Source organism: Neolamprologus brichardi, chromosome 5 (assembly GCF_056152115.1).
Source record: "Neolamprologus brichardi isolate AB-2024 chromosome 5, ASM5615211v1, whole genome shotgun sequence".
Taxonomy (NCBI): Eukaryota; Metazoa; Chordata; class Actinopteri; order Cichliformes; family Cichlidae; genus Neolamprologus; species Neolamprologus brichardi.
Window position 1 is genome coordinate 4,971,437 of NC_142108.1, and position 23,312 is coordinate 4,994,748.

At 41.2% G+C, this 23,312-nt stretch overlaps 2 protein-coding genes across 3 annotated transcripts in view; one reads left to right on the top strand and one right to left on the bottom strand.

The window, feature by feature from the left end:
* Positions 1 to 1,892: 1,892 nt before the first annotated feature.
* On the bottom strand, positions 1,893 to 18,619 carry gxylt2 (glucoside xylosyltransferase 2). Its single transcript, XM_087840522.1, has 7 exons — positions 18,190 to 18,619; positions 9,621 to 9,819; positions 8,489 to 8,620; positions 6,141 to 6,392; positions 5,689 to 5,812; positions 4,698 to 4,870; positions 1,893 to 3,093 (listed from the first exon to the last, which is right to left on the bottom strand). The coding sequence occupies exons 1-7, from the start codon at positions 18,474 to 18,476 to the stop codon at positions 2,917 to 2,919; spliced, it is 1,344 nt and encodes a 447-aa protein (XP_087696648.1). The 5' UTR covers positions 18,477 to 18,619; the 3' UTR covers positions 1,893 to 2,916.
* Positions 18,620 to 19,545: 926 nt separating this feature from the next.
* Positions 19,546 to 23,312, top strand: part of shq1 (SHQ1, H/ACA ribonucleoprotein assembly factor) — a 55,153-nt gene continuing 51,386 nt past the window's right edge. The window contains exons 1-3 of one of the 2 annotated variants that reach the window (XM_006784751.3): positions 19,546 to 19,612; positions 20,510 to 20,676; positions 20,811 to 20,875. In XM_006784751.3, the coding sequence (XP_006784814.2) occupies positions 20,534 to 20,676; positions 20,811 to 20,875 (208 nt within the window). In that variant the 5' untranslated portion in view covers positions 19,546 to 19,612; positions 20,510 to 20,533. Of the gene's footprint in view, positions 19,613 to 20,500; positions 20,677 to 20,810; positions 20,876 to 23,312 lie in introns of those variants that run through there. The other variant, XM_087840524.1, reaches the window with a different exon arrangement.

Genomic DNA, 23,312 nt, shown 5'->3' on the forward strand with positions numbered 1-23,312 from the left:
GCTTACCATTATATGATTTATTCAAGAATACCAGTTACCATTTACAAAGTATGGGAGGTAAAGAAATATATCCTCATGTAAAAACAAAATAATCAATCTTTATTTCTTTACATATTTGTTAAGGGCCCAGACATGGCATCTCAAATCTTAAGAGAAACTGCCATTTAAAAAGGAAAAGAAAAAAGATATTTCATCGTGTAGACGCTTGTTTACATATTCTATATAGCCTTCAAGTGTGAAAAAAGGCACATGATAAGCAACAAACCACAATCTACTTTTTCCAGGTTTCTGGAGCCCTGATAAGTGGGTCAAAAGGTCCCCGGGCCTTGAGTTTGACACACACGATAGAGAGTTAGGTGAGTGTTAGCTTCACTTTCAAATCGCTTTGGCTGTATTATCATATTTGGATCAAAATATACTGACATCAGATACTTACTGATCTTGTTGAAACAAATCTTCAGTAACCATTGTCTGTACTCTGTCACCATCTAAAGAATATAATTCATCCTCGTTTATTGTTTCAAACATATTAAAACACAATTGATTATTATGCAGTCATGGTGAAAACAAACAAACACACAAAAAAGCAACAACAAACATTTGTATTAGGACATAATTAAAACTACCTGGTCTTTAATAAGTCTTAAAATGAGATGAACAACAACACATGACGTATTATTATACCGTGTTATTAACAAAAATAAGGCCAACATGTAGAAGCACTGTATAAAAACTAAGGACACCCTTACTGCTTTCTAGTGGCCAGGTGCTGCTAATGAAATGCATTTGATCATTGATCATCAGCAACCTCTATAAAAGTTTTGGCAGTTTGCTGGTCTGAGATCAGCAATGTTCTTATAGTAGCAATTGGTGCTCTCCATCAGTCTTGGAAGGGGCCATTTACAAATAATTGTAAGAAAGATTATTTACCAGTGGAAAACATTCATTACAGCTAACAGTCTTCCACTAAGTGCACATCCCAAATTCACCCCAAAACAGAATGTGCAATACTTGGAGGAAGTTAAAAAAAAACCCAAGCTGTATCTCTACAGGCCTCAGTTAGCATGTTAAATACTAAAGCTCATTGCAGTACAATTAGAAAAAGACACTTGTTTTGTTTTTTTCTAATTGTTCTGCAATTAGTTTGTTTGGAATGATTGGCAGGAGAAAGTCTCCTCTCCATAAAAAAATCCCAAAGAAAAACAAGGCAGCACAGCTGATGTTTGGAAGATTGTATCTGAACAAACTATAAGACTTCTCGAACACTGTCTCTTAGACAGATGAGACCAAAGTGGAGATTTTTGACCACAAGGTACAGCAAACACCAAACAAAGCACCTAATACCAGCTCTCAAGCATGGTGGTGGAGGGGTGATGATTTGGGGTTGTTTTGAAGTCCCAGTCATTGAGCAGACTGTTAACTCCTCTGTAATGCATAAGTATTACAGAGTCAAGACCATCTCCAACAACTAAAGCTTAGCCCAAACTGGATCAGAGAATGGCTGAAAGAGAAAAGAATCAAGGTGTTTTAATGGCCAAGTCAAAGTTCAGACCTGAAACGTACTGAAATTAACAGAAGTGTGCAAACCTCAATGAACTGAAGCAACACTGTAATGAAAACTGGGCCATAAGTCCTCCACAACGATGTCTGAGTCGCACAGGAAGTTATTACTGCTACTCAATTTTTCACACACAGCTTCTGCCTTTTGGCTTCATTTTTGTTAAATAAACAACACAGTGATGTGTCACATGTTCCTGTCCTTACTTTAAGACCTGCTCAGAATTAGATACTTTTTTCTTTTATGATGTTGTGATGTGTAAAACCTCAGAGCTGACAGATGTGGTACGTTCTTTTCACCAAGACTATATGAGCATAAATGAGACTAAGGTAAACTCAGGACATTGCATTGTTTTATTAAGAAACACACGCTGAGTGTACAGCTATTTTCAGTTTCCAGGTTGAATGATTTGATACATTTGGCTCTTTATACCCCTTTAAAAGCAACTTTAAAACATACAGCCCATGCGTTCACCATTGATCACATGGTACGTACACCACACATCAGATTACAGGCTCGGAGACTCTCTCAAACACACAAATCTACAGCACTTATTTTCTTCTGCCAGGAAAAAAAAACGACAGACATGAATATTTATACGGTACATCATCTGCTGTGGTTTGACACCTTTTTTTTTTCTTCCTTTTTTTCAAAATCTAGCACTTTTGGTTTTGATTTCAGTCGAGTCGTGTTGTATCTAATGGAGACATATGTGCAACAACAACAACCTTCCAGTCCTAATGTCAAAGTGCATTGTGACATTCAGTATTCAACACAAAAGTCTACATTTCTTCTGCTGTGCTGTGTGTAATACTGTCAGCGGCATTTGGCAACTGCAAAACAGACCACAAACTCAAATACACACATTCACACTTCAAGTTATTTGCTGATAAAACATTCACAATTTTAGAGGAGTGGTTTATAAATCTACTACTTCAAGGTAGTAAAGCTGTCCAACGTTGACTCTGTGTAGCACATACACATCTCCCTAATGGTTAGGAGGAGTACTTCAAATGCTTGTGAGGAGAAGTAAAAAAAGACAAGACACCTTTGTACAAGTCTTGACAAAAACACGGCTTAAATTTTTCTTACACACTTGAGATGAGCTGATACTTTCTAGTTTTCCAACATTCTTATACGTTACATCACTTGTGATGTCAAAATAAAGACGGTTATAAGGCAAACCTATTCGGCGACGTCACTGACCAGCACTGTATGCATAGGGTGATTACTCATCACCAGAGGCTCATAATGTTCATGAGACCCTTATTCCAGAAAGTGTCATGCGCTGAACACTGCAAATGCAGAGCCACCAGTTTGATCTGAGAATCCACAGGGACACCCACTTTCTCCATCAGTTATTTATGTGGCCTGACGTGGCGGACCACTTTGTCCTCAAACACCTTCCTCATTGTCTTTTCGATCTGCTTGAGGAAGACTTGGGGAATCCGACCACAGAGCGTGTTGACCGTGTCCAGGAACTTGGTCTGGATGGGGTAGAAGAGCGACTGGAACATGTTGTCCTCAAAGGGAAACTGCAGAGACGGAGACATCGGCCCATGTCAGTTCCAAACCCAAAGTTTTGTGCGTTTGTGCGTTTTTTTTTTTTGTTTGATCTAGAATATATCACAGGCTAAATGATATTTACACATTCGGTTGGCAGGGGTGGGGCGGGCCTCAGTATTAATCATAAATTACGACCCTGCTCGTCTTTAAGAGGCTTATCTCAGCAGAGCAGGGGGGAACCGACTCTGCTGCCGGAGAAAACAAATTCTAATTTTAAACTGACCCAGATTGTTTCATGAGTGCAAGGGGAGAGAATTTGAAATCACAAAATAAATAGTCATAGCTGTTCTTTTTTTCTGAGCTAAACAATGCTGCTACAGAAACAGGTCTACGTACACTTATATGTAGAATTGCTCCTTTAGTAGCTTGTTGGGACACATTTTCATTTGCATGACTTCCACTCTGTATTTTAGCAGCTTTATCAGAGCTAAGCAAGTATTCCTCCAATCATGACGCCAAGCTATGCTACAGCTTTCAGGCCTTATTGTAGCACAGTGGAAATTTGTACTGAGCAAGTGCATCTACCTGAATGTGTGTTTTGCTCCACTGAATTTGAGGTATTTTCCAACAACTACCACATGAGCCTGTGGTGGAAGTGCTATGACCTGTCATTGCTTCAGTTGATCAGATTCAGCAACATTATTTGCCCCAAAAATGAGGTCAGCTGATTGCCTGCACCGTTGCCTCACAGCAAGAAGGTCCTGAGTTCAATTCCACCATCAGGCCGGGGTGGAGTTTGCATGGGTTCTTTCCTGGTACTCTGGCTTCCTCCCACAGTCCAAAGAAATGTAGTTAGTGGGGATTAATTGGAAAGTGTAAATTGCCCAAAGGTGTAAATGTGAGTGCGAATGGTTGTCTGTGTCTATGTGTTAGCCCTGCGATTCACTATGTGTAGTAGTAGTGTTCCAACTGTGCATCACTGCCATACTGAGTCAGTAAAGCTTGATTTTATATGTGTGAAATCAACATCCTAACTAACGTAGTAACTGCAAACTCCTTTTAATCCCCACACCGCAACCTTCCATAATATTCAAACCATTGTGGTATGCTACAACCTGATGTGTAGCTGCATTTCTCAGGAGGTGCACGTCAGGTTCCTTCAAAACATCAACATGTCCCAGTCCTATAAGACTGCTAAAAAAGACCTACCATTAATTATTTTATTAGTTATCAGTTATTTATTAGTTATTAATCATCTCTGGCTCTCTTCCACGGTGTGTCTTTACTCCATCTTCCTCCCCTCACCCCAACCGGGCGCGGCAGATGGCCGCTTCTCCCTTAGCCAAATTCTGCTGGAAGGGTCTTCCTGTTAAAAGGGAGTTTTTTCTTCCCACTGTCCCATTGTTGTTGTTGTTGTTGTTGATTGTTGTTTTTTATTTTTCTGGTTTTCTTTGTATTATTGTAGGGTGTTTACCGTACAATATAAAGCACCTTGAGGCAACTGCTGTTGCGATTTGGCACTATGTAAATAAAACTGAACTGATTATAAACGTTACGTAAGAGGTTGTGGCGTAGGGATAAATGTAAGAAGCATAATTCACACATAACTTTCAGATCCTCCTGGGATACTCACATTATGGATTGCATCATAGACTACTTTAAACGCTGGCTGCTTGTCATCATGATATACGCCACGGTTGCCATGGAGGATGGACACGCCTTCCTCTTCAGCCCCTTTGCAGTTACTACCGTACATACAGTGGTCAGGTCTGTAGTTCCACTGGCATGGAAAGATGAAGAGACGCTCTGGGGGGGGGGGGACGACGATGAAATGGTTTATTTCTTTATCAGGTAATTGCATCAATGTGTTTCTTGAAGGGGAAACTAAATATGCATCCAGACATACCAGAAGATTGTAGAATATACAGAGTTGGGAAAATAGATCGTTTTAATGTCAGCACAGAGAACAAAAAACCTGCTTCTGCTGTAATAGAGGAGCTGATCATTGAATTGCATGATAAAAATCAATAGAAAAAGAAACACAAATATTGATTAACTTATTTGTTCCGAATCCTCAATAGTAGTGCATTAGCTTAGGGAACATGAGGTCCTTGATTGATATGTACGCTACTACCAGGAGAAAAAGTTTCCTCACCAAGAAAAACACAGATCAGAAAAACGCTGATGGACCAACATGAATATATGAATATACTCAGACAGCAGAGAACACAAAGCGCTTTATATACAAAAACAAAACACTCCATTTGGCTCTGAGCAAATGCGAATGATGCCAACTCTGTTGACGGCTCTGAGCATTTGATGCCTACATCTGGCGACTGCAGCTGGATCTCAGTTTGCTTTCACCTGCAGCCACAGCCTTGGTGTTTACACAGCCAGATTCATGAAGCAGACTTTAGCAAAAGTGAAAATAAGATGCAATTTTTGGAAACATGTTGATGGTGAGAAGCTGTGGTTTGGGCTGTCTGCAGACTGGTATTTCAAAGTGCACTCATATGCATGGATAAGCAGTTTGGATTAGGCCTTAAACATAACATAACATAGTGCAATTAATGCATTTCTTATGTATACAGACAAACACACACACTTGAAAAAAGAGCTTGTACCTGGGTTGTAGTGGAAGATGATGTTGAGGAGGTCCTGATCTCCCCAGGTGATATGGTTCTTGTATTTCTGGTAGAGTGGATGAAGAAGATCCTCCCAAGACAGGCCAGTAGGGATCATACTGTTCTGAAATACAAGGATTAATAAAAAGAACAGCTTAAGAGGAGCATTAAAAAAAATAAATAAATAAATCATCAAAGGCGGAGCACATTTACATTCCCGCTTCCATGTGCAATCTGCTGCCAGTATTAGAGCTGTTAAATTGAGTTCTGAGGGCAGAAGTCTGTGATGCTGTCATGGTAATCTGGAAAGCTTTAATCACAGCCCACTCATAGCACTCTGCCTGTCACTTGAGCTCAAGGAAACAGCCCTTCAGAATGCAAATAGGAAATTGCAGCCCACTTTAGCTTTCTACCGATCAGAGTGTGGGGAAATAGTACTGTTTTGACCTTACTTTGAACAGCGTGCTGCGGATCCGTGTGAGATTCATCAGCATGACACCAGAGTTGACGCCCGTGACTCCGTAGAAAGGGTGGCGGGCAAACCGGCTGTACCAGCCAATCTTGGGTACCTCGTGCTCTGGGGCCATCGCTGCCAGCTGCGTCCTGTTGAAGGACTTCAGTAGATTCCAGATATCATCCATAGGGCGCAGAAACAGCACATCAGTGTCCACGTAGAGTAAAGAGTCCACGTCCTTCAAGATGACCTGGATGTACAATTTTAGACGTGAATACAATATTTATGCCAGCGGTCCCCAACCTTTTTTGCGCCAACAGACCAGTTTATGTCCGACAATATTTTCACAGACCGGTCTTTAAGGTGTCGCGGATAAATACAACAAAATAAAACCAGTACCCCCAAAAAAAGATTTATTCATAACACACGGGAAAAGACCAAGGAAACCGAGTTAACGATAAAAACGACAAAAAATAACAATAAAAACTGATAAAAACCCTGAAAACCATAAATGTCACACCTGAGCCTCAACTCTCGCGGCCCAGTACCAAACGACTCACGGAACGGTACCGGTCCGTGGCCCGGGGGTTGGGGACCGCTGGTTTATGCCACACATTATCAATATGTACTAAAAAAAGAATACAGGGAAAATTAATTCCCAAATTCAATTAAATTTTATTTATATAGTACCAAATGCTAACAGCAGTTGCCTCAAAGCACTTTATATTTTAAGTTACAGACCCTACAATAATACAGTTTGTTCGTTTGTCCAGTTGGGCTGGAGGAAAATTACTGTTAGAGCGGTTGCAAAAAGACTTCGGGTCCTTACAAGTACTCCGGTGCAGTGGTTTGTATCATGTATATCTAATAATCTCCAATTTGTTTATGTAAATGGAGAGTCCTCTTCAAACACTGAAGTTAATTATGGAGTACCACAGGGTTCTGTGCTAGGACCACTTCTGTTTACATTATACAGGCTTCTCTTAGGCAGTATCATCAGACGGCAAAGCACATGTAAATGAATGTCAGTATTAATGAACCCCAACTATCCCAACCAATACGTGAAGCTAGCTATTTCCTTCAAAACATACTGTAGTATCTGCTCTGTAGCAGCAAAACAGACGACTGCTTTATTTTTTCCTGGCTCAGCTGACAGGAAGATGCAGAGGAAGAACACTAAAGAACAAAGTGGAGGATGCAGTGCACAAGTTTTAGTTCTTCAAGAGGAAATCTGGGTTTCATTACACTGCTACAGGAATGTTGCGTGACTTTACGAAGTCAAACAACGTTACTTGGAAAAACAATTAAACCAGCACCAATCCAATCTGTACAAACTAGAGTTTACATGGAAGGATAAATGAAACAAAACACAGAACCTGTTGTTCATATACGGAGAGAAACCGTAAATATGTTTTTTCCTTTAAATACCTCATCCATTTGGAGACTGGTAAAGATTTGTAGCTGCTTTGACTGACACATGTGCTTAAAGAGGATGCTGTAGTTGTGGTTAGACTTGAACCAGAGCTCTCCACAATGTTTTTTATGTTGCTGCCTTTTGAACCTTTTTGCACGGCGACCCTGAGCGGTCAAACGGACTGCAACTTAAGAAAATGTCAATAAAGAGAAAGATGCTGAAAAACCGCGTCTTTTTCTCCCCAACAACATCAGTGAGTCCTCTGCTTATTCTAAGCATGTCACAGTGCCATCCTTCGCATGTCAAAATTGCTTCAATTGTGAGGTTTTTATATTGAACTTCCACTGTGCTTTTGAGTCCTTTTTTGCAGCCTTTTCTATTTGTTTTAATGCATTTGACCTTTCAGGGCCACTGTACTTTTGAGCAGAATTAATTGAGAAATAGTACAGTTTGCTGTGTGTTCCAGCAAAACCTACTAGAGGATTATACAGCGTTGGCGGGTGAAGTCCATATATGGTAAGTTACGCCTTAAAATAAAGCCTAATAAAGTGAATAGTGAATGTCTATTGATTGCCTTGCAGCAAGAGAAAAAAAACACCTATTGATCTGCCACATGTTCATTACATGGTAAGAACGCTGGCTGTTACTGCAATGAACCGTGTCAGAAAAAGGAAATCAATAGGCGGGCATGAGTCTCACTTGATGGAATTACTGGATTTGTTCTCTGGGGAATTCTTATTTGTTACATAATTGCTGCTGAGAAGGTATGAAATCATCAATAAACAAGCCAGTATCTAGCTGTAATCATCCAGTGAAGAGGGTAATAAGATTGTTTAAGCAGAAAAAAGATGGATTAACATTTTTTTCTTAACACCGGCTAATGACATTAAGCATGGTGGGGATATTAGGTGAGATAAATGTGTCAGGCTTACGGGGAGGAAGAGTCTCTGAGCAGCGCAGGGTTTGAAGAGCTTCTTCCACTCGTCAGCGTTTCCCACCGAGAAGGAGATGGAGTAGATTCTGTACTGGAACTTGGCTGCGACAGAGCGAGGCCACTGGTTCAGCTGAAAGTAAAGCAACATGCGGTGTGTTACGCCAAAAAAAAGGGTCTAACTGACTTTGAGTAAGGCAGGCTGCATGAGAAAGAGTCAAGATAAACAACAATTAGACTGAAAGCTAATCTCCCTTTCGCTCTTTTCACAGACTTATCAGCTTGTGCAGGTGGCCATTTCAAACAATGAAGTCACGTCTCCGGCTGCTGATTGGCTCTTTTCGGTACGCGTGCAGCAGCCAGCTGCTATTTTATTAAAACGCAATCATCTAAACAAGGGAAGGCACCATCTTAAAGCATGGCGAGGTTCGCTGAAGCTCGCGTTATCCGACCAGTTAGGCGTTAAATCTCTCCATAGTCACCAGTTCAACAGTTTGGCCCTGAGAAGAGCGAGAGAGACAGAGAGAGCGCCACAAGCAGGAGGAGGATAAGAGATCAAGGGAGGTGAGACTAACCTTTCCTGTGGCTCCTTTCTGCTCAAACCTGGCATATGTGTCACATTATTACAGGCCTCGGCTACCACGACTCCCCCCTCCCCCCTCATGAGAATTTTCAACACATGGCAGTGATTCACCGCACACAGGAACGCTGGCTCACGGGGCTTTTAGGATTAAGATTTAAAGCTGTTTAAAAGGTACTTCTGGTGATATTTGTGGCCCATCAATTGAAGCAATGTTAAAAGGCTGTTAGTTACAGTATCAGTGGAACTAATCAAAGTCACGCCAACGCACCTCCGCAAAGGTGACTTTGAGGCGGGGGAGGCGGAATAACGCAGCGTGTCTCGGTGATATATTACGCCGCGGCCTTGAGATAAAAGGGTACAAGAGTGAGTAAGAGAGGCTCCGAGTTAGAACTGCTGTGATCTCGGTGTCATCTATTACAAAGAAAGGAGGAGTGTTTAACATGTGCTGTGGTAACTCACAAATCAGAGTAAGATCCTGAACAGCAAAGCAGACAGCAAGGTGCGTTGAAAATACAGGTTTTTGGCTCAAAACACATTACAGGGTTCTTACCCTTTCTTTAAACTGCAGGGCCAAGGGGTCCTCAGCAAAAATGTGAAACTTGATCTTCTTTAAGCTGAACAGGAGGGCTGATTTTACCATGGTGAGGGTCTCGTTCAGACGGTTCCCACAAGCCACCACAGCCAAATGCATGACGTCCTCCGCCTTGGTGCGCCTGGTTACGGGTCGGGCTACATTACTCCGTGGTTTACTAGAAAAGAGTAAACGTAGAAGATGAAGCACTGGCAGTCTTGTATAAAAGAAAAACAATAACACCTCAGTATAGTGAAATTACTATATCGAGATCAATAGCTGGCAGTAATTGCAACAAAAGATGTGCCGGATGTCGAGTTTTTCCTCCACCTAGCTGTCCGTTTTAGATTTCAATGGGCCAAGGCCACACGTTTGGGCGGGGTGGGGGTGTATGTGCTGACAATCACAAACCTTGTTCCCCTCACTCATCGCCTGCAAATTGGCCTGCAAGCTGCAGAGCTTGTGAAGAGCAATTTGTGCTCAACAGATGGACCACAGCACAGTGGAACCAAAACATACACAGAAAAATGAAATTACTGAAACGGACGCCATAATTTCAGACTTCCACAAGAGCTCTAACCCATATGGTCTTTGGAAAGCTGACACCTATATTTATATTTCTTGTAAGCCAACATAAACTGATGGCTTTTGGTTATAACTACACATATATCCCCATGAACACCATTTACAAAAATACCCCAAAATAATATTATACTTAAGCACGACACCTTTAACTTTTTACTTGGTGGGGAAGCCCATAAGTGAATAAATAGATAATAATTATTAAGATAATTCTAAGTTTTTTTAACCTTATAAACCCTACGTAATTGTACTGCTGGAACATAGTTCATCACCAAGACAATTTGATGCTAGGTTTTTGTTCAGCAAGATAATATTCACATTTATGCCTTAAAGCAAACGTTGTTGTGATTTGGTGCTATATAAATTAAAGTAAAAATATTACATTTTCAATGAAAGTATGCAAATGCCAGAAATAAAATGCTAACCTCGAGCTTTAGCGTCACCTCCACTTAGCTCCAGTGTTTAGCATGACGGCTGCTTCAGCAGTTTGATTTAGCCACACTATTTAAAAATGTCCTTTATGTTATAGAAAAAAACTAATTAAAAAAAACAACAACAACACACTGCATATGTAAAATATCAACCCAATTTGAGATTTTTAGATTCATTCTGTCATTTATTTATTCAGCTAAAGGTTTTTACTGAAGATATTACCGTTTATTTTCTACCACACTCAACGGCTACCAAGCTAGCTGCACACAAACCACACCAAAAAAAAAAAAACTTGGAAGAAATTTTGAGAGACCCACAGTCAAGTGAAAAACAGCGTTTTCAAAAGATGTACTGTGTAGTCCTGTTATAAAGAAAACTAAGTATACCCTCACTGCTTACATCGGAGTTGTTTACATTTGATTAGCAGGTGCTGCTAATCAAATACATAGCGCGGTGAGCGCCTCTATAAAAGCACAAGTTTTGACAGCTTGCTGGGAGCAAACATTCAGATGTGTGTTAAAACAATGGCACAACCTTTCCAGGAGTCCACACTGGGAATAATTATATCTGTTAAAAAACAAATGCATTCAGCCTTAAGCTCTTTTTGCCACTTGTATGGATGTCAGTATTAATAGTACCGGCTTCTTACTTCAACAACAAAAACATCATTTGGGATTTATATGGATGACAACAGGAGGAAGTGAAGAATTTAAAAAAATAACAAGCAGCTATCCCCCTATTGAAATGAAAGGTCAACTATTTTTCTCAGTCATGTTACATGTGCGCCTCAGTATATCATTTAACAAACACCTTCACACACGTCTACCTCTGCGAGTTCCCACTGGACTTTGCTCTTCCATGTTCAAAGGGAAGAGGGTTCTTTATCGGGTTTAAGCGCTCTCTCTGCAGAGCAGCGCGGCCTAGCTCGCTCTATGATAGGGAAACATTTATGTGATGGGGCAGCCTAAAGTTAAGGTCAACATCATCTATTTTTCTTCTGTGTAAGCACTACATGGGGCCGCTTGTGATAACAATACCTTCAACATGAATGTTGACATAGCCAAAGAGGAAAAAGCTTGGCACCAAAAAAGAACAAAGAACCTTTTGTTTCAACATATAGCTTTTTTTGCTTTTTTTTTTCTTTGAGGAGGAGAGCTGGGGAAGGCAAAATGGAGAAGACAGTTGTAGAAGACATGTATTTCCTCTGCGTCTGAAACAAGCGGGAACCTAGCATAAAATGGATAGGAAGGGAGAAGAGTGAAACTCGACAGGTGGGTTGCAGGGCAGTCCTCAAGCGTGACACTTCGTTTTCTGCATGGGTGCGGGACAATGATGAACTGCAGATTAGGATGAACGAGAAGGTGCTGAGAAATCTGTCCGCCACGCTTCAGGGGCTGATGTTCTGTCAAGGTTGTTGAACACACAACCCATTTCCCCACAGAAAAATGCATTCCCTATCCCCTGCAAGGATGCAATCGCGTTGCACTTAGTCATGCAAAATAAATAAAGGCTTTTTTGCATAAACCTGAATGACAAAGACAAAAAAAAACGACATAAAAAATACATAAATAATGTGTTTGCCACATTAAGCATGGGCTGCTCACATAATGGTTTGTGTCATGGCACCGCTCCTCACATCTGGAAGCAGTCAAAAAGCACAGACGAGGTACAAAAGGACTTGAATTCCTTATCGGCTGCATAGCAGGCACAAGAGGAACCCTTCGCCTACAGAAGCACCACCACCGACCCTTTCACAGCATGCAAGGAGAGGAAAAAGGCAGCACCTCTACAGATAAAAGAAAAATGTACAAGCGCAGAGTAAAGCCTGTCCCAGAGAACACCTTGAAGACATTTAATTAATCCGAATGTAACTCTGTTCTGGACTTCTGACCGATGTGTTCGCATTAGTTTGAAGAAGCCCGTCTCAAAGCGGTTAAACAGAATTCAGCTGATTAAAGTTGAGACTATACGACAGAGAGTGCCAGAGCTACTTCTCGGGGCTGATCCGCTGGATTCTTTGCTTGAATTTTATTCAGCTGGGGCACAAGAGAAACAGAAGAAAACCTCCGATCGCATGTGACCACTCATGAACAATCACCGACGCAGCTGCCACAAGAATCTGGTTTTATGTGTTCATTTCAGCTGCCCTCTCAGAACATTTGCATTCATCAGCATGCTCAGCCGAACGTGCTAAAATAAACATGCAACGTGTCAGCGCAGTTCTTAAACGACCAAAAGGCGCTGACTCAGGCCGGAGATATTCACTTTCACAAACTCTAAAACCCAGTAAGAGATTCATCAGAGAGGCCGATGCAAAGAAACCCGAACAGAGAGCGGCAGGCACGCACTGCTGCCATTATCATATCCTCTTTTCTGTGTCCACCACAAACCTTGACCAAGTTCTCTACATATTAAATGCAAATCAAAGTATTATACAGCAGTAGGATGCACTGATACTAAATATGGACATTTCTAATAGATTTTAAAACTTGATTCCCACACATAGACGGTTAAAAAGAAGGAAACAGCTTCTGGGTCTGAAAACTGAAGCCACCTCATAAATGTCTAATAACCAAAATGGCAAGATGGTTGCAAAAGATGGTTGCAAAAGGACTTGGGGTCCTATAAATGTCTATGGGAAAATGGCCCTCGGATTGATGTCTGTAAACAGTAAGTTGCTTATTTCATGCCATACTGAATCTTCTTCTTCATATTTTATGAACCAGATGTTTGATTTAGCTACGATTTTATGCCAAATGCACTTCATGACACAACCCTCTCCATTTATCTCTGCTTTGGACTGGTACTAAAAGTACACTGCCATTCTGCCTAATCGTGTTTTCTATACGCGCCTACATGCAGGTCTAATGTGTAGAACACCAAACGCGGAAGAGAGCAGAACTTGTAGGCGTTTGTGTGCATGGAGGCAAGTTTTAATGCAAGCCTGCACCTTCAGACTCAAGATATGAAGGAGCATACCAATGGTTTATCATCTGAAAATCAAAATGCAAAGGACAGTAACAACATGTCTGGCATCTGGATAAAACGTCACGCTCTTCCTCCTCACCTCAAGCCTCATCTCCTGAACTGAATTCGGGGCTCTAACACACGAAAACATGCATAAACATTCTTATTTATTTACGATATTGTGACAGTTATTGTCAGCAGATGTGACATGTGACCTTTCCATCTCCGAGCAGCTGACGTTAAGTCGGCTAAATAACAAAAACAGATTGATTACAACTGTTTGATTACATTCTCATACTGTATGAGTTCTTGAAGCTTCCAAGTCCAGCAATGTTAGACCCGCTAACGCCAGCTAACAGCAGCTAACACTGACAAAAACACCAGCGCTTACTGACAGAAAACGTTGAGGATATCCTCAACATCAGTATATCTGTCAGTGCACAGAAGCGACCTTCGCTGACTCCTCGACTCCTTTTACCTCCTCCAGACTAAAAGGGCTCACTAAAGAGTAATGGTGATCCTACTGTATCTATGACTACGCTCTGTAATCTATGGAGATTTTCCACGCTGCACTTTTAAATTGATTTTTCAAAGTTTTGACATTCTAAACGTTGGAAATACACATCTTGTCCCTGGCCTATAGCTTCATGGGATGAGGTGGTAGTGATAGATATGTCATGGGTAAACTGCTGCTTCCTTCAGCAGAGTGATACGGCTGCAGTGTTGGGAAGGTTACTTTTAAAATGTATTCCATTACAGAATACAGAATACATGCCCCAAAATGTATTCTGTAACGTATTCCGTTACGTTACTCAATGAGAGTAACGTATTCTGAATACTTTGGATTACTTAACATATTATCATGCTGTTTACAACTACATGAATGTACTATTGCTGTGATTTATTACTGTTACTGAAGGTCCGCGGCTCCGAACCGTAGTAAAGGGACCTCTGGCTAATACGGCGGGTTCTGTGTCGGCTTGTAGCCGAAAACTAGCTTTACTTTGTTGTCTGGGTCAACTTTGCTAGCGAGAGATAAAGAGAGGCGTTGAAAGGCTGCTCCAACGGAACTTATTGTTTTTGGAGGAAAACACGAACACAGCGTACAGTCGAGTCTTAATAGCTTACTTACAACTGGGCTCGTCAGGCTCTCTTCTTGGCTGCAGTGGTTATTATTATATTTACATGCTTCCAGCTCCCGTTTTTGCTCGATGACAGCTCGTACTTTTCCTTTTTCTCCCTCCCTCGCTCACAGACACATAACGGGTATGGCAGTCCATTCTCCCTGCAGCACGGACTACACTGCCTATGATGCTACATTCTTTAGAGCTATACCTGTAGCATTCTGCCTATTAGCTTAGCACAACAACAACAACAGGCGCTCTCTCACCCAGGAAACACGCAGAGAGAGAGCGTCACCCTGTAACCATGGCAACCGTAACGCTGCCGCCTGGAACTACAGAACGTAGCTGCCAAACAAAACCCAAACAGGCCTGACCCGCCACAATATGAAACAGGGAAGTACCGCCGTGTAATCCATTTATTTCAACAAAGTAACTGTATTCTAAATACCACCTTTTTAAACGGTAACTGTAACGGAATACAGTTACTCATATTTTGTATTTTAAATACGTAACGGCGGTACGTGTATTCCGTTACTCCCCAACACTGTACGGCTGATGGATGTTAGTGGAGAGTTTAGCAAATGTGTGTTTGGTGAGATCTTTACAGCAGGTATCTCCATCTCATATCAGAACATCCCAGATCTTTAAGCATATATGAAATGTTTATTTAACTTTTACCAGTAAGAGAAACCAATGGTATATAAGAACCAAAAAAGCACCACGCAAACACCTCTTTTACAGTGATAACAACCATCAAACACCAGCATGGTGAGTTCCTATGCCATGACTGCCTGTGTATCACACACCCCTGCAGCTCAAAGACACTTTGGAAATGAAGTGAAAGTGGGAACTACCACAAAAATCCGTTTTTCTAACTTTGGCATGCGTAAATGCGATTAACAGCGTAGTCAGTCATGAAAAAAAATGCAAATGTGGGGTTGACGTTAAAAGACTTTCTGTGAAAGCTGGAATGTGCGCAAGAAAACTTCCAAAAATGAGTTGAATACACCAATCACCACCTCCCTGATCCCACAGTGACATCTTCAAATAGCTTTATTGAATTGTCCAAAAGTTTAAAAGATTTTTTTCCCTATAATGTCAAACTGCCAGAAACGAGTACAAAGCAAACATCTGGCATCTCTGAGTCCTACTCATCCCAGTAGATCAAAGTTTTCGCAGCTTGGCTGATCAATGAATCAGCTTAGTGCTCAGTAAATGCTTCTACTATTAATCATTTATTATCTTTATTTTTGTCGTTGTTGTCAAGTTCAAAGCTATGACTTTCAAACCCAGCTCTTTACAGATGAGGGATTTTACCCAGCCCCACTCTATCTTTCTGCCTCAGAATGACTCATTTACTGGCAATTTAAAAGTGAGTTAGCCAAACTAAAAGAGAGGCAAAACACAAGCACCCTCTCCAGCCACGTCGGGCTGCACAGGCAAGCAGGGAGATTTCAAAAACCTCTCCGAGCTGAGTGAGTGCTCACTCATGCAAGATGACATTTTTATAGCTATGCATAATGCCACCGCAAGGCAGTGACTTCTTTACTGGGAAGAATGCTGCTTAGCTATATCTGAAGTGACAGGGCAGGGGATTTGTTTCGACACAGAGTATCAACACCAGTCTCACCCTGCAGATTCACGCTTTAACGCAGTGCAACAAAGCATCTGGAGGACAAACTGAAGGTAATGAAGACGTCAGAGTGAAGGAACGGGAAAGTTACAGGTAAGGATCGTGAGTCACAGAGCCTGGAACTAAACCCTAATTCTGTTTTTAATTAAGCTGAGGGCGGGGGGCACATTAACCAATCACGCTCTGTTTAAAAATCGTAAAAAAAAAAAAAGGAAAAACACTTCACATTTTGGGCGTGTGGACCTCGCAAGCGTTGGGCGTTTGAAGTGATAAAGACAACAACGCATTATAGCCTCCAGTACGTGTGGGTTGGGGCGACATAGAGGACGTTCTTCGCTATTTTTGGCCACAGGAAACGGTGTGATGTGTCAAGAGGAAATTATATGATTAGGGGAAAAAAGGCATGTTTGTCTAATAAGAAAGCTGCACAGGAAATCTGTTCAGCGCTTCAGATTCACAAACAAAGGGAGAGATACAAGTTATGAAACATGGATTGAACAGACAGTTGTAATAAAAGAGAGTGTTAACTTAACTCTCCGTTTGTGTCGTTATGATTCTCTGTCAGAGCTTTACAGTCTGCAAAGTGTGTCTGCAGACCTGAAAACTACTCTTTTGTTCCCAGTCCTCTGGCCCGATACTCTCAGCTTGAGCAATGAGACAAAACAAAGTTGTTTTTTTAGAGGTTCTGGCAAAGATCCTCAGTGCTCTTCCCCTAATCGCAGCAGTCAGTCTTGAGCATTTTCCAACCTGTTCGTGTTTGTTTAATGGCCACCGGTGACCCCTTCCACCCCATCTTCCTTATCAGCGTGCAGCACACATGGAGGAGCGTGGTTTCTGCAAAGACGCAAAGGTCCTTTCACGGCGTAACGCCTTGATGGCTTTTATCTGCCGAACAGTGTCCCCAACCTTGAGTACGGCTATGGAGTGGAATACATATTACGGCAGCCTGCCAGCGTGGGTAATCTCCACGGCCACATAGTGGCCATTATGGCACAGCTGGCATGCAAGACAGGAGGAAATGCAAGGCTGAAATTAGAAAGCTGGAAGACAACATGCCCTCAATCTTAAACACAAATAGCAGCTGACGATATCTGAGATACTGCCACAGTGCTGATTTATTCAGGTCATCTGTCTTTGTGGCAGCTTCTTTGTAACAAACGAAAATAAAAATCACACCTGATAAGCTTTTCTGTAAATAGTTCTAGCAGACTACTTCCCATAATGTCTGACTCATGTTCAAGTGAAACCAAATGGGAGCCCAGGCTGCTCCGCACACAGTAGCAGCCTTTATGAAGTGCACTTTGTCTTTCAAGGTGACCTTTTACCCCATTTAACACCAACAGAGGACCATGCCCCGCCTTCACACATAATAAGGCACAAATGATCGAGATGTTGAGCTCACGTGACAGTTCATCACCCTGTTGTGCTTTGTGTTTGATCTCCTCTTTGACAACACTTCCACCTAACCACATCAGTCAAGCTCTCTGGCCATATTTCAGCCACATACTTTAGAAACTCGTGTCTGCAAAAGCGAAAAAAGAGAAAATTAAAGCAGCCCAGCAGATGCATGATGGGGTGTCCTTTAAAAGATCTGGCTTTTGTGAAGCCTGCGTCCTTGAGCACAACGTAGGCAGTTTGATAGATGAGGATAAGGCTCACTCAAAGCACGATTATAACCCGACACCCTCACTTTGAAACTTCCCAGAGGCTAGGAAAGATGGGGATGAGAAAGCGGAGACGTTCATTTAGGGAGAGCCTTGAGGAAATCGGCTCTTAAACGGAAACACCCCCCACCCCCCTCACTCCTCACCTCTTTACATTCACGCTGGCCCCTCTACTAATTGGTCTCCCCTGTTTTCGTCCCTTAAGAGGCTCTTCCGGACGCACGCCGACTCCTGCGGGCGATTTCCTCGGAAACTTTGCAACAACATTGTGCTCGAGCAGGGAGGGCGACTGGGAAGAGCTGCTGTCCTCCTCCGGCTCCTCTCCAACTTCTTTCAACAGCGGATCATCCGCGGCATTGCCCCCCAAAAAGTACAAAAGTAAGAAAACTCCAAAACACACGGCGATCACAACTACTTTGCAGTGGATCCGCATGGTGAGAGCAACTTGTTGCGGTTGGAAGAGGCGGTCGGGACTGCGCTCATGTCTGCGGCGGAGGGAGGGCAGCGCGAGCTGACATTTTCTTACCGCTCCCCGCTCGCATTTTTCCGCAGATGATGATGGAGAGCGGAGTGCTGCTTCTCATCGTCCATAGAGGATTATACGGCGGAGGCGTGGCTTCCCCAGCCTTGCCGTAATGATTGAAGTAATAGCGCCACACGATATTTCGACCAGACCTAAAGTATCTGAAGCTTACCTTCCTGAGGCAATGCTAATGCTTATGCTTAAATCTTAATAAATGCAATAGATTAACGATGGTGTCAGACTAGCTGCTGATTTGGCCATGGGAGTAATTTCATTCAGGGGATGCGAATTTTCAGCGAATTTAACTCGCGGTGCTACACTAGAACTGAGGGTTAAATATTCAATGTAAAGATTCGTGGTGCTTTCTTTCTTGTGTATGATCGGCACAATCCTTGTCTTTGTGTTCCTTATTCATGTATTTATTTTACATAGACATTTAATGTAAAACCATTAATGAAAGTTAAATCAGCTCTGACTTTGGGTTTCACAGATCCTGTATTTAAAACCACGCTTAGCTAAAAGTGCTTCAGATGACTGGGGATAGAAGAGTACAAACAAAAATGATCTGCTAGAATACTTACAAGTTTGCATTGACAAGGGAGTGTTTCTCTTTGTGTCACACCACCTACAGTGGAGGTGCTTTCATCAAGTCCAAAATTAAGGGAATGAAAAATAGATGTGCGTCACTTGAGCAGTTACATTATTATTATTATTATTATTATTATTATTATTATTATTATTATTATTATTTTAATATTTTAAATAATAATATTAATTAAAGTATCAAGAGTGGCTAAATGTCTTCATTGTCCCCAATTTCAGCATATATCTACTAATATATAAGTTATAAATAATTTTAAATAAATTGATTATTATGTCATCTTCTGACAAAACCTTAGATTTTTCATTTCAATTGTTGACAGTAATGATTTTTTTAAAATCAGCACTTTGTAACTGCCGTTTTCGACTCTGCATTACGGTAAAAGATGGACGCCACATCAAAGAGCAGCCAGCACTGCTTTTTGGGATAAGTCACAGTATTTGGGGTGAGTGTGGCTGCGTGTTAACTTTTTTCAACATGCGTTGTTTCAGCGATTTACTTGAACGTATTCGCAAGTCAGTTTTCAATAAATACAGCAGATTAAAAGTCCTGTTGTAGCGGCTAGTACTACTGCGTGCTACATCAGCCCCAGACATGTGTTAGCTTGCTATACAGGCTAGTAGCTTGCTAACCACGAGCGGAACTTCGTTTAAAAAATTTGTCAAAATTGTTTGGCATAAAGATTATCAATACCGCTCTCGCCTCATTGACTAGCACTTAATGTCGCGTAATTGTTATGGTGTGAGGTTAAATTCGGGCAGTTAGAAAGCTAATAAACAACACGTTTTTGAATAAAAATGTTTATTGTTTATGCACTGTGTATGTACATACCCAATTCATATTTCGCTCTTAGACTGCGGTAATGTCACGTTAATGAATTGCTTACAGATGATTAAGAAATGAATTTCAGCTGTCACACCGGAGACAGGTTTTTCATTGCAGCTTCAAGAACATGATAAGACAAAATTTAGAGATCTCACGTGTTTGCCAAAAAGCAGTACCAGTTTTAATGTCCAGATTTCTTTAACGTAGTTTGGTGTGATACTGCGTCTAGGCGACCGAAAACATGAAGGACTTAAAAGCTAGCATTAAGCCACCAGAAAGACCCCTTTTGTAAGTTACTAAAGATACAAGAAGCTGCCCGTTATGTTTGACGTGACCTGTGTTGACAGTTTTCACTGTCAGTGGGACGTACGTGGTCTGGTCACGTGGTCAGCAACATTTAATAGAGTTATCCACCAGGTGGCATGCTATAATCAGCTGCCCCGTGTTAACACGGTCGGGCATGCATTCCTATACAGTGAAATTGACGCTTATGTCATTTCTGTAATTTATGCTACAGAGCAGTATTACATCATCATTCAAGATGATAACGCCTGCGTTTGACCTGAGCCAAGAGCCTGACCACCTGATCCTCAGCATCCGTGTGCCCTACACCAGAACGTCAGACTTTGACCTTTACATTGATGGAACAGATTTAAAGTTTTTTGCAAAGCCCTACTTTCTGAGGTGAGTTAAGCAATGTACATTTAATTGTTTCAAATGGCACCACCTACACCGGGCCTAAATTAATATTCAGAATGTTTGTTTGTTTTTTTAATCGCAATGTTGAACTTAAAAGGGACGTAATATTTGATTTTCAGGCTAACTCTTCCTGGAAGAATTATAGAGGATGGAAGGGAAAAGGCAAAGTTTGACATAGATAAAGGTAGGTCGCACGGCATTAACGGTATGACGCAAATCAAAAGCTTGCTTGGGTGTTTTAGCTGCTCTAATTGGGTACCAGAGGACCACCTCCCCCTTTGTAAAGTTCCTGCTTGTGAATGTCTCTTACTCTGCAATGAATAAAATATCAGCACTCGATGAGGCAAGAGGGGGAAAAAGCAACTGTTGTCGTTTCCATTGTTTAAAAAAAAAAAGCTTCTTGTTAAAAAAAAAAACATGCAACATTTCTTTTCAGTATCAAACATCTAATCTGCTGATATTAACCACTGAATTATACCATAATTTCCAATAATCCAGAAACTGAATAGGAGCTGCGAGGAGGCTTCGTAGACTGAATGACGATTCAGACACAAGACCTCTGGTATGAAACGCAGTGTCCCTGTGTGGAGGGATACACAGTGTTTCAAGTACTTGGGAGAATCTGTCACTGTCCTGTTGCACATATTCACTTGTTGTATGGCCCCGTTTTTCTTTTTGTAGGAGCCTGGCTGTGTGTTTGGGTGCTTTGTCAGGCTGCAGATTTTATTTGTGACCAATGTTATGTGATGTTAGCTCATAACCAGCTGTTGTTGTTTAGCCGGCTCGTTGTCAGCTGTCTGGAGACAGGAGGGTCGCACGTCTAATCTGCTGACGATAAAAAAAACAAATTCAAATTCAAATTTTATTTGTCACATACACAGTGCAGTGAAATGCTTACACAACTGCTCGTGACCTAAAGAAAAAAGAAAAGGCTGTGAATAAGATAGTAAATAAATATGAAAATTAAAAAGGGTAAATTTAACTAGGAAGGAATAAAATAAAATAAAATATAAAAATTAAAGTTAAAAATGAAATAACTGTACAACACAAATTAGAATGAAGGGTAAATTTAACTGGGAAAGAATAAGATAAAATTAAAGTTGAAAATAAAATAACTGTACAACAAAATACACAATACACAGTATAGAAATATATAAGAATGTATGAGAAAAAAATAAAAAAAAAAAAAAAAAAATATATATATATATATATATATATATATATATACACACACACAATAACAGGAGCTGTACAGGTATTAAATGGAAATGAAGAAATATAATGTCCAGTGTTGTGCAATCCACATTATTAAGTGTCTTGTGCAGTGCAAATATGCTTAAAGTGATTTAAGTGATGAAGTGAAAACAAAGTCCAGAATGTCCAGTGTGTGTGTACGAACCATATGTGTGGGTCGGTACTGTGCGGTGGTGTGATTGAGAGACCATATCGCCTGCGGGAAGAAGCTCCTCCTCAGTCTCTCTGTGTTGGTCTTCAAGGAGCGGAATCGCTTTCCTGACCTCAACAGAGAGAACAGTCTGTTGTTGGGATGGCTGAGGTCCTTCACGATCTTCCTGGCCTTGGTCCAGCACCGCCTGCTGTAGATTGAGTGCAGGTCAGGGAGCTCGGAGCGGATGGTGCGCTCAGCTGATCGCAAAACTGCAATAATATTGGGAATACATAAGCACGGTTTTGTGTGTTTCAGCCCGACTTCCGTTCAGGACATGAGGCTTGAGGTGAGGAGGAAGAGGCTGTGGTAGAGATGAATGAGAGAGATGATGAGAAAGAGATGATGAAAATATGCACAGATAGATGTTAAATGGTCATGTATAGCTTGAAATGGATACTTTTCATTTAAAGATCACAAATAACTTCTGAGTCATACTATGACTGTGGCCGGTGTATAGCTACATACATAAAATGCGATTAAATGGAACGGCGGTGTCCATCCTGCCCACTGTATGCAAGATGTTGGGGCAACACGTTAGCTTTATGGATTCTTTCTAAGTTTATTAGAAGGCATCAGTTTGCTGGAAGATGTAATAATGCACGAATCAATGTATAAAAAAACCAAAGAAAACTTACTGCACCTTTAAGATATTCACCATGGGGAATGAAATATCAAAGCAAAAATGTGGCAGCAGCATGCTTGTTTGAGGTGTCTATGTGAACACAACTTACAAGTGGTACTTTCGGTAAATGCTAAGGTTGTAGACTGTATTATGTATGTACATAGTTTACTGTAGCCATGCTTTCTTTGCATTTACTGGCTTTACAGAGCATTAGACCCTAATCAAGACTTGTGGAAATCTGAAATAAATTGAGGTGCACACATCCTGGTTGTCTGTGTGAGTTTTGTTTACCTTTGAAAAGGGGTCAGACAAAAGTACAGACAGCCTGACAGCAGTCTGCATGTTTCTGACAAAGAGGGATTGTAACCGTAGAATATTTGTAGACACAAGCTATCTGTCTGCCATGGTCACAGAATACATTCAGAACGTCGTGTACAAAAGATAACTCTCAGAAAATGTGTGATGTATCTGAAAGATACAGACAGAATAAGGCAGTATGGAGCTTTTCATTCAACAAGGTCAGCTTGACACAGAAGTAGTGGTCTTACAATC

Bases quoted from the DNA above. Each gene is read 5' to 3' on its own strand.
- gxylt2 (XM_087840522.1), bottom strand. From the start codon at position 18,476: ATGCGGATCCACTGCAAAGTAGTTGTGATCGCCGTGTGTTTTGGAGTT. The intron at 9,820-18,189 runs GTGAGGAGTGAG...ACTCTTTTCTAG, and splicing joins GCCAGCGTGAATGTAAAGAG to TAAACCACGGAGTAATGTAG. The intron at 3,094-4,697 runs GTGAGTATCCCA...CCGTCTCTGCAG, and splicing joins TCTATGATGCAATCCATAAT to TTTCCCTTTGAGGACAACAT.